The 11,359-nt window shown below is 32.5% G+C and overlaps 2 protein-coding genes across 2 annotated transcripts; one reads left to right on the top strand and one right to left on the bottom strand.

The window, feature by feature from the left end:
- Nucleotides 1-2,798: 2,798 nt before the first annotated feature.
- On the top strand, nt 2,799-7,029 carry LOC134239316 (uncharacterized). Its single transcript, XM_062721487.1, has 4 exons — nt 2,799-2,838; nt 5,393-5,498; nt 5,654-5,896; nt 6,076-7,029. The coding sequence occupies exons 2-4, from the start codon at nt 5,408-5,410 to the stop codon at nt 6,945-6,947; spliced, it is 1,206 nt and encodes a 401-aa protein (XP_062577471.1). The 5' UTR covers nt 2,799-2,838; nt 5,393-5,407; the 3' UTR covers nt 6,948-7,029.
- A 118-nt stretch (nt 7,030-7,147) lies between these two features.
- LOC134239315 (uncharacterized) lies at nt 7,148-10,182 on the bottom strand. The gene is made up of 4 exons (XM_062721486.1): nt 9,983-10,182; nt 9,684-9,796; nt 8,854-9,153; nt 7,148-8,689 (listed from the first exon to the last, which is right to left on the bottom strand). The coding sequence occupies exons 1-4, from the start codon at nt 10,121-10,123 to the stop codon at nt 7,582-7,584; spliced, it is 1,662 nt and encodes a 553-aa protein (XP_062577470.1). The 5' UTR covers nt 10,124-10,182; the 3' UTR covers nt 7,148-7,581.
- Nucleotides 10,183-11,359: the final 1,177 nt, after the last annotated feature.

The following is an 11,359-nucleotide window of genomic DNA, read 5'->3' as shown; positions in this document are numbered from 1 at the left end:
CATGTAAACAAATACCTGATTTTTAACGATTTTTTATTCTATATAGAATTATATAGTGAAAACAATTACCGGTGTGATACCTTGAAGAGATCTACTTTGTAGGGTAATTTTATGTCACTAGAGTGATCTGCCCTTAGAAGTAAGATAGAAAAATATTGTTTCGGTATTTACACAATTTATGTTGGATTAAAATATTCTAAACATTATATTACACAAAGTTAGATAAACTAATGTACAAATTAAAATACAAATGTGTTTTGGTTTACTTTACTTGCAATCATTTTGATGACAAGATATTTGTGCAACATTATGTCAAAAGTAGGAAAAAATTGTAATCTTAGCTCAATAAATTAATGTGACTTTGATGCATTACCCTTGACACATGTCTGATCTTTGACAATTAGACATATTTTTCCTGTTTAACTAAATTTGTAAGTTGTCAATCCACACACATACAAACAAACAAGCCAAGATCAGTATATATTGGGAGTATAAAATAATATTTTTAAGATATGTAAAAAAGAAAAAATACTCACACAGCTACACATCTTTCAATGAGAAAAAGGAAAATGCTCTCTTAATTATCATCCCTCCCTAGCCAGTTCATTTCTTTGCAACACCAATGTCTATCATTGAAGTCATTATTCTCCGTACACTTTGTTTCGCATTGTCACCTCTGATTGTTCCCCGTTTTCTTACCGAAAATGTACCATGTGATTTTTTTAAATGCTTAATGATATTATCATAGCTTTTCAATAAATATTTCAACTATTTTTATTCGTACTGTTTATAATGGGTCGGTTTAATGTCATATGATTATTTACAAAATTAAAATGTATCAGACACAGAAATAAGAAATTATAAATGTATTTGGGAATCACACATACTTGGACTTTTCCGGTTAGTATCGGAAAGACCCGAGATCGCTGCACAATTTTTTAGGACTTTTTTGTCTGAGACCTTATTGAAAGTACAGAATACTGATCTAAGGGAACTAATATTATACAACTGTAGTATTTATAGCACCATAATTCAAAGTTTGTAGACAAGGAAATAGATTTACATGATAATGATATCACTTAAATAGATTATACATACATGCATGCACGTGTCTCTATCAACAATGATCGCCCCCTCCCCCATGCATGTGGTAAAATGGAGCGTTGCGCGTTTTAATGAGTTAATTTTTATATATACAGTGTATATATTTCTTTAAAGGACAAGAGTTTAGATTTATCCCACATACAAACATTTAAACCAAAAATCACATATAATGATAAAGATATAAAGATATAAAGAACATGCATACATGTACAGATCGAATTTGCTACATTGTAGATCAAAATCTGTTCCACTGTGTTATGATAATTGATAGAAAATATCCTTTTAAAATACCCATGCACAAAAAAATCAGAAATACTCACATTTTGCTTTAACTGCGTCTATCCTCAAACAAAATTCAGTTCTTTGTCTTTGTTCTCTACATCTTGCGCGCGAGGAAGGCTGACCTCTATTTAACTCAAAAACTTAATTTATTGCCCTCCTGGGAGTGACATCTTTCAAAGAGTGGAATAGCAAGTACAGCTGCAATGCTAACATTGGCTTTACACTTAATGTGTCTTCTTCAATGTTCTCGACCCACATCCAAGAATTTCTTTTAAAATTCTTAAATTGATACGTTTGTATGCAGTATTACTTTTTGGCTTTCACAGGGGGAAACAGTTTTTTTTTTTAATTTGCAACAATATAAATTCGTGCATATATAGCCAAGATATGCATGCATATGTATTTTCCCCCCAATATGATATATAATACGTTAATGATATCCAATAAAACCCATGAAGATTTATTTAATATAAAAATTGCACAACATTATGATATATGTGTGTGCATAATACAGGGAGAAAAAGAGAAAATTGTTGGGTAAAGTACTTAAAACACTAGTTTGATATAAACGTTGGGCCAACGTTGGACCAGCTGTGTTAGCCTTATACCTTGGCATAAAAATATAGAGATATGTACCTGATTAACTAGTTAAGGAAATGTAATTTTTTACCATTAGTACAACAACATTTAATCAATTTATAAACACATATTTACATGATTTATGCAGTACACATTTGACACAGTGGGCCAAAGTTGGTCCAACTAAAAATGTATAGGTAAGGCACTGAAAAGATATAGCCAGATAACAAAATTAATGTTATTAACTTATTATAGAGTACATTTAATGTATACTGATCCAGTCACACGTGTGTAGTATTACATAATCATAAATGATCAACCTTTTAGTAACATTATCCTCTCAGCTGTCGCCATATATCTTTGACAAAGATTTGCATTGGGCCAATAATGGTCCAACTACACGAGACCAACCATTTTATGCTAAGTTTGAAACATTGTGCCAACGCTGTCTTTCCAACGCTGGCCCAATCGTTGTACACCTGCATATGTTCATTATGTTCAGTATTCACTATTGGACCAACGTAAGTCCAACAATGCAGAACCAATGTTTAAGATAGTAATTTCTGTGAAAATTACATACATTTGGCCAATGTTGGCCCAACAATGTAAAACCAATGTATGTTATCACGACAACTTATGTGAGATTAAGATACATTGGGCCAACATTGGCCCAACAACGAATAACTGATATATGCTGATATTGCCACTAAGAGCAAAATGTCTAACATTAGCCCAATGTTGGCCCAATCATGTTATACCAACACCAACCTTGACCCAACAGACCGTTACTCTACCAACGTTGGGCCAATATATGAATGCTGACTGGGTAAGGAGGATTGCAGTGATAATGACTTTACACCAGTAATACATGTAGTAAGTTGTTTTGACATTCAATGTTCCTAATTTTAATATGTTAGACGGTGTGACCGTTGGTGAGGGCGGAGCCGTGAAGAGAAAATTGCTACATTTTATTGTTTAATGATAAATCAGTTGATCAGTTAAATTCTGAAATTGTCAATGTATATATAGAACTAAAGCAAAGGGTTCGCTTCATGCAGGTCTATGGTCAGTGTCAGAAAATCATAACAAAGAACTCACTTCTCTTGAAAAAAAAAAGCTTTCCCATCTCTTACAATTACATGTACTTCATTACTTTTCATTCAAATAATGCAAGATATTTCATCATGAGATGAATGGTTGTCTAGCCAGAGCACTTAAAGTCGGAGAACGTCGTGGGAAAAAAGAGGGGCATGCATTGGGCCATTGGACCAGTAATGGGTTCAACATACCGGGCCCAAGAAATGTGAGACACCTCGGTCCAACGACACTTCAAACTTTAATAGTTATACACATAACTGTAAACTTGTTCCAAAATACTAGTATATCCAATAAATATTAATAAAAAAAATCAATTCATAAACTTTTCTGAGCCCCAATTCTTTATCTTTCACTACTTGATTTATATGCTTATTTAACAACTGTGCACTTATCTAGAAACCTCAAGTCATTTCTCAACTGTTATTACTCCCATTACATGGTTATGATGTCATCTAAAGTAAGAACAATATTATTGTCAAGACCAGATCAGAAGACGAACTTGGGACCCAAACTACAGGCAGATGATCTACTTCCTGGATGAATCTAATCATCAGACCAAATTTGACTGTGTTAATTACTATCACAAGAGTTGAAAATATAACAGCATCACAACTTTTATGAGAAAAAAATTTGCAAACTAAAGGATGCACGATCAGGGAAATTTAATACTACGTCCGTGTTGAGACATACCTTTTTTCTTTTTATTTATTTTTTTTATTTTACATTATTTGTAATAACCCATGAATTATATTGTTTTCTTAATTTTAATGAAAAATGTATCTTTCACCTTTCATTTTTTTTTAAAATATGATTTAAATATAGTCTTCAGAATTTTCTAAATCTAACATAATTGTATTGAAAACAGTTATATGTCTGGGGAAAAACTTTAAAATTAAAAATTATCATTTCAAAACCAACACTTGTGAATATAATAATAGTTCACTTTTGAGAAGTTATGAATAGATCTTATCGATGTCAAACAAAGATTCTGAATATTTGCTTCATTTTTTAATAGATAAGCACATTTATTTGGATTGAAAACTATATTAATATGCTTGATGTGTATTAAATTTGAGTATTGTAGTGTACATATAGGTATGTATACAATACATTAACAGCATGCACTTTACTTTGAAGTCGTAAAACTTTGTGGATATTTTAATGCATGTACTGAAAGTTGTATGTACTACTAGACTGAACAACTACTTCTCCAGACTGTACATTATACACTGTTTAACTTAATATTTTTTCCTGCTTTAATTTAGACTTTATATGTAATTCCAATTATCAAAAAAAATCTTTTTGAATTTTTTAAATCCATACATCGTATTAAATTTTTCTTTTGATAGTGATCTTTATAAGAAACTGAAATTTTGTCATTTGAAAATTTTTATAAAATAAAATATTAAATTTAAAAAAAAATCACTACAAAAATGAGATTCAGACTTCCATAGATCTGCTCAGATGAAATATTTATGTTTCCGTGTACAAGTAGATATTCATAAATAATTTGGATACCTTAAAAAAAAAAAGGAAAAGAAAAAAAGAAATCCACACACTCTTATTGAGTCTCCAGTGAGACTTTTCACAGGGTATTTTATTTTATCACTTTATTAAAAAAAAATTTAACTGTTCAAAAAATTATACTGTCAAAAAAAATCCTATATTTCTAGCTTGGTATGTATTGACAAGTATAATCCTAAAGACATTTATTATTGGCAAATTTTATTTAACAAATAAATAAGGATATTTTTGTGAAAGGGGCCACAGGTAGATCCGCTCCTCCATAGTGCAGACGACGGCGCCGCCTTTAGGGAAATTCTGACCAATCAAATCCCGTTTTACTTGTTAGCGCGAATTATAAATAAATCTAAACGTCTAAAACGAAAGTAGGAAGGGCTGATTACTAATGGCTTTGATTTTAAGTAAAAAAGAATTAATACACATTATCCTTGGATTAAATGTTTTTACTTTGATGAAAGTCTCATCAACAACGAGAATTTGCGCGTGGATAAAATCGACGCCATTTTATGACGACGCCATATTGGCGACAAGAATCTCAGTTCCATAGGTATTGAAAATGACATATAGTTTACAATAGATTTCTTTTATTTTTCATATACATACGTGTTACCTATAGGGAGAGCTTCGCTCTCACGGGCCCTTCGGGCCCGTGAGAGGGCTCCGCCCTCTAATATTGCTTACACTTAATCATATCAAATATATAATTATAAAAATAATATTGCATACATTACTGTCATGTATTGTAGACCCTACATGTGTACTGGTGTAATGTTTTTTTTAATTGTTGCTTCTTTTCTTGTCTCAGGTTGATGCTGATGACATGAATTCCCGAGAATTAAATGGTTGTTGGCCTGTTGCAGGTGAATGTGTGATTTCTGATATGGAGACATCTGTCTCCCACCCATGGCCAGGTGCATAAAAATGTTCTTTTATGTCTTATATTAATTGATATTAATGAATTCACATCCTCAGTTAATTTCAAAATTACAAATGGTTAATATCAAACAGATTTTTTTGGTATTTACATTCTTAAAGTATCCTCAATATTGGTGTTTGTTTTATATAGAAGATATTTCAAGAGATCATGACTATGGAGAGCATACCCGTATCATACACAGTAACGCAGATGCATCAACTCAGACAGGTTTCAGCATGACTGATATAGACAATTTGCAGCAAAAAGCAAAACAGCTTGATGATCCAGATACACTTCTGAGAGATTTGTTTATTGCAAAGGTGACAAAGAGCGACTCAAGTGTACAGCAATACACGGGAATACCATCAAAGAGGATTCTTGATGGTACATTTGGTAAATATCATGTCATGAGTGATGACTTTTACAGAAATACATGTACACATATTGAAATATGTTTCTTCTATAATTATTCAGTCAGCTGTTAAAAAATATTTGCAAATTTGTTCATTGTTGTTGAAGCCAACTAGGAGTGCATCAAAATAATGCCATGGACTATAAATCTCATTTAACAGATATTCTGAACAAATCATCACCAGAATTAAAGTATTGGGGTGGACAAAACAGTTCAACACCAAAAGCCTACCAAACCGATCCTTACACACGGAAGACTGGACCAAAAAGAAAACTCTCTCGGTATCAAGAATTCCTCCTGACTCTCATCCGACTGCGTATGACCCTGACAAATTTCGTACTGGCAGATTTGTTTGCTGTTTCTTCTTCAAGAGTTTCCCAGATCTTCACAACGTGGATAAACTACATGGCAATCATTTTTTCCCCTCTTATTAAATGGCCATCTCAGGAAGTAATCAAGAAATTTAGACCCAGATCATTTAAACTCAAATTTCCAAATGTGACCAGCATCATCGATTGCACCGAGTTTTTTATCATGAGACCTTGGAACCCTACAGCACAATCTCAAACATTTAGTACTTACAAACAGCACAATACCTTTAAAGCTCTTGTTTCTATATCTCCATCAGGTGCAATAACTTTTGTTTCAAACTTATGGGGTGGTAATGTTTCTGACAGGCATATTACAAAAGAATGTGGCTTCCTTGATATTGTGCGTCCAGGAGATGAAATAATGGCCGACCGTGGATTTGTCATCAGAGACCTTCTTCTTAAGAAGAGAGCGAAGCTGATCATTCCTCCATTTACTAGGAAATGTGCATGGGGTAAGGGCAAGCATTTGTCTGCTTCAGACATTATCAAGACTAAGAATATTGCTCACTTTAGGATTCATGTAGAGAGAGCTATTGGTAGATTGAAAACTTTTCAAATTTTGTCAAACACCATGCCACTAAATCTAAAACATGTAGCCAATCAAATTCTTACTGTATGTGCATTTTTGTGCAATCTTCAAAAACCACTTGTTAAGAAGTAATTATTATGAGGGAGAAAATGTTTCAGATTTGTTCAATGTTTATTTAAAAAAATCTCAAATAATTGTATAGAAACAACTCGACATACAATGTATATTATATAAATATATGAGATGTACTGCATTAAAAAATTATTGACTGAAAGTTAAGTATTCTTTATCTTCTTTTTAAATGACATGTAATTTATAATACCCGGTACACATGTATACTGCATGTATTATAAGTGCTACTGAGTTTCAAACATGAACGGTCCTGAAGTGAAAGTAGCAGTAAAAAGTTTTTGTATAAATATTAAATTTAAGCTACTTTATATGAACATGTATAATGATTTAATACTCAACACTATGATGAAAGTTATTGCCAATTCTCTTAGATGTCTGAATTTCTGTGTGTATTCGAAAACAAGTATGCTATATGTCTGGATATTGTCATAAAATTGAGGTGTTTTTCTTTGAACTTTCAATAGACAATTATCATAGGAAAAAATGATACAACCAACGAATAAATAAATTGAACATGTTGAAACATTACATCTAAAATCAATGTTTCATGACAAAATGAACTTTTAAAAAATCTTCACAAGTAATACACATAATTACAAAATATACAGGTAAGTACCTATCAATAATTTCCAATTCAATCTGTTTTTAATGCAGGAACAATGTACTTCATAAAAAAATTGTTAGCTTTTTTAAAAATGCTTTTAAAAAAAACTTCATCAAAATATATTCTGTCAACAATAAAACCTTTCTTGGTAAAAAACACAAAATCGCACCACTGTTTTTTACACACCCCTAATTGTCCCTGTATTTGAATGTACCAAGGAGAATCTATTTTCAATTGGACATTTTCATTTTCGTCTAAACGGACATGATAGTGGTCATCCAAACATGCTTCCCTGGGAGTTTTATTTTGATGTACAAATGAACACTTTACTTCTAACAATCCTTCTCCACAACATTTACATTTCACTATGCCATCTGGGGAAGCTCCTAAATAAGGGGCATCAGGATCAATAAATAAACCACACAACCTGATTTCAGCATGCTTATGACTTTGTTTATATTGTTCAAAATACTGATGCCTAGCAACAGGTTCATTCAATGAACCAAATGACATAGAAGGGGAACATCTGTTTGTTGTCTTTCCCATTATCTGTTTTGAAATATAATTTTCAGTATTATCTGTAAATCTAAAGCATTTAACTGATGAAAATAGTGATGCAGTAATTCTACCCTTTCTGTGTTCGAACCACTCAAAATTTTGGTTTTGACCTACAGTTACCTCTTCAATTTCACTTATTACTCTAGAATTAAAAATATCTTTTAATTTGTTTGTAACTGAATCAATGTCAACACTATTTATATCCTTGAATGCATCAGTCATAGAAGGAAGAACAGTCTCACTATCATCTTCACTGTCGAATTCCTCGGAGTATAATGTCTGCAAAACTAAAGCATCAGTACCTTTACAAAGATTATAAAAATCTTTTTCGTGAGATGGTATCTCTTGAGCTGGTACCCTTGGGTCATAATTACACAATGTGGGTACAATGGATGGTTGTTGGGACTGGTCAATCCTCAAATCTATATTGCTTATTTCACTTGGTACTGACTTTTTCCTTGGCTTATCCCAAACGCACTGTATGTCTGTACAGGCCTCTGTACTTCTGTCCCTGTGCCTTTCACAAAAACTGGACAATGAGAAAATGAAAGCAACACAATGCTTACACGCTCCATTATCTCTGTAGTAAAAAAAAAGAAGAAATTAGAAAATCTGTACATAATGTTTCAAAATTATTAAGGTCTTCAAAATTTATCATCCTCAAAACTTCCTTAAAGTTACATGTACTCGAAAATCAAGTTTTTCAATCAATAGCTTTAAAATGAAAACTTTAGGAATACGTACGCAACACAGGTGCATCCACCTGATACAATTTCTCCAGACTGCATCCTTATCAGAATCCATGATTCATATGGCTGAGCAGATTGTCTGGTCTCCGGGACACATTTGCACTTAACATACATATAGCCAGGGATCAAATCAGATGATGCCTGTACATCATCAATATGTCCTGCCATATGAAGACGATAACCATTATCCTGCTTGTAATTTGATAAACGTGCAGAATTCCACCCACACTTCTGTGTAAGGTAAACCAAGACATCAAAAGATTCCACATCTGGTATTTGTGACAAATCTTTGTTCCTGTATAAAAAATCATTAATTTAAAAACTATTTCAACTTCCAATTTTATTTTTAATACTTTCAATTAATCAAATAAATACCTAGCTGCAATATTAAAATTGATTTATTTTTCTTTCTGCTGCCTATATGTTTCTCTAACTGTAAGTTGTTGTGCTTATGAAATTATTATTATATGTTTGATTTGTAATGATTTAACTGAACTGTGGATATTAGTAAGGGTAGCTCAATATTTGTTAAGCACCTAACTAGGGATGCAGGGGTTTTATATGTTGAATAATTTTATCAATTAATCTCATATTATGAGGAAATAAAGAATGGATAAATGAATAAGACGTAATTATTAGTATCACGGCATCAGCAGTGTTCAGCTTATTTTCAGCAATTCGAGTTGCACAGTAGATTTGATTTCGTCAGATTCGAATCAGCTGAAGTATTAACATGATTGAACTTAAAGTAACTTCCACATTAAACATGTTTAAGGAACATTAATTCTAAAGCTTATCTATTTTGAAAATTTCAACACATCATACCAGTTAGACACTTGGCTGACTTGGTCCAATATTACCACCTCTGATCCAATGTTCACTGATCTGTGTCGAGTATCGAAGTCTACATATTCACCATGAGAATCCGCTGTCAATATCTAAAGAAGAGTTTTGATATTACAGCTCGTCAGCTGTCAGGCTGTAGTGTACTATGAAAGTGATTCAAAAAGTAAATATATTCTAATATTGAACAATTCAACAGTTTATGTGGTATTTTATTCTTAAATTTCACAGCATTATTAAATATTAATAGATACATGTATGATGTATCGTATACGGTATACCTCAAGATTAAGTTCGTGAGCGAGTTCACAAAGACGAACAAGATCCAATTTTCTCGCCAGACTGCACTGAATTCCCCTTTCCTGGAGATAGTTCTTTAAATCGGGAACAAGCCAGGAAAAGAAATTTATGTCTTCAGCCATAACTCTTCTGATGCACTGTGCTATTCCGCTTTTTCAAGTTTTTGTATAGATTTTACAAGACTTCGTTATGAAACCGGAAGTTACGATGGGGAACATTTTTGTGATGACGCGACTAAAAATCGAATAAAAACGGTGTTCCGGCATAACTCGAAACACGGCTATTCCACTGTGTGACGTTGAATCCGGTCTTTCGGATGAGACCGTATAAACCGAGGATCCGTGTCGCAGTTAGTGCTGGCAAGGAAAAGTTCCCTCCCGAGGATAGGGCAAAATTTGCAGCTATCTACCGGCAAGTGTGTGGCGTCTCCATAAACGAGTGCAAATTTCTTGGAAGAGACGCTAAACAACAATTTCTCAATCAATCAAATCATGGAATTTCAAAGTTATAAAACTGGAGGAAATTCCTTGATATTTGTACCATTGTGAGCAAAAACTGTTTATAATCCATCACGTAAATATAATATTTAGTGAATAATAATCATGACTTTTCAATATCACTGTCTCAGCAAAAGAGCATTTCCTACCTTTGCCATATTAGTTTAAAAGAAGAACAATGAGCGGAAAAAAAATATCAACAGATAGAGGTTTTGTTGTTTGCTTCTGAAAAAAAGAAGACTTAATTAAAGACTTGTTGTACTGAATCAGTCTAACGATTTTTGTGTTTTACAACAAACAGCTGGAATAGTTTTTTTTAATTCTCATTACAAACTCACCTAAAGCAGGCATGCCTAAGCTTGTTCATGAAAAGGTTTCATAGCAGAAAAAAATGTCTGATGAGCACATACGACAACAACTTAGACATACATTTACATAAAATGTACATGTAAGACTTTTGTTTGATGATCTAGGCATACCGCAGTTTAGGATTTCGTTTGGTCAAAACCTCAAATGAATAAAAAAAAAACTTTTAAATATACTTATGGGCAGAAGAATTGTAAAGTTGATGAGTCACGTTTTGTTTCTCGTAATATTATTTCCGCCTCAAGAAACGACACTTATGACTTATCTAATTCTACTTAACACCACTTGTAAAAGTATGTTTAGTTTTCATGCTATGTTAAACAGAAATATATATCCACTTTGAAGTTAGAGTTCAATATCAATATCACTTTAAATTTTTAATCCGCTGCAAATCAAAGCGACGCATTACGTAGATGAATAGAATTAAATAACGATAGAAATCATTTAAATGAAAGTTTCAGGTAAATGTTGCTTCACCATCATTTTCCTTGATCT

The sequence above is a fragment of the Saccostrea cucullata genome, unplaced genomic scaffold (genome assembly GCF_032062105.1).
Source record: "Saccostrea cucullata isolate Sc308-1 unplaced genomic scaffold, CSIRO_AGI_Scuc_v1 ctg4887, whole genome shotgun sequence".
Taxonomy (NCBI): Eukaryota; Metazoa; Mollusca; class Bivalvia; order Ostreida; family Ostreidae; genus Saccostrea; species Saccostrea cuccullata.
Note: the sequence above shows the minus strand (reverse complement) of the source record. Positions and strands in the feature narration are given on the sequence as shown.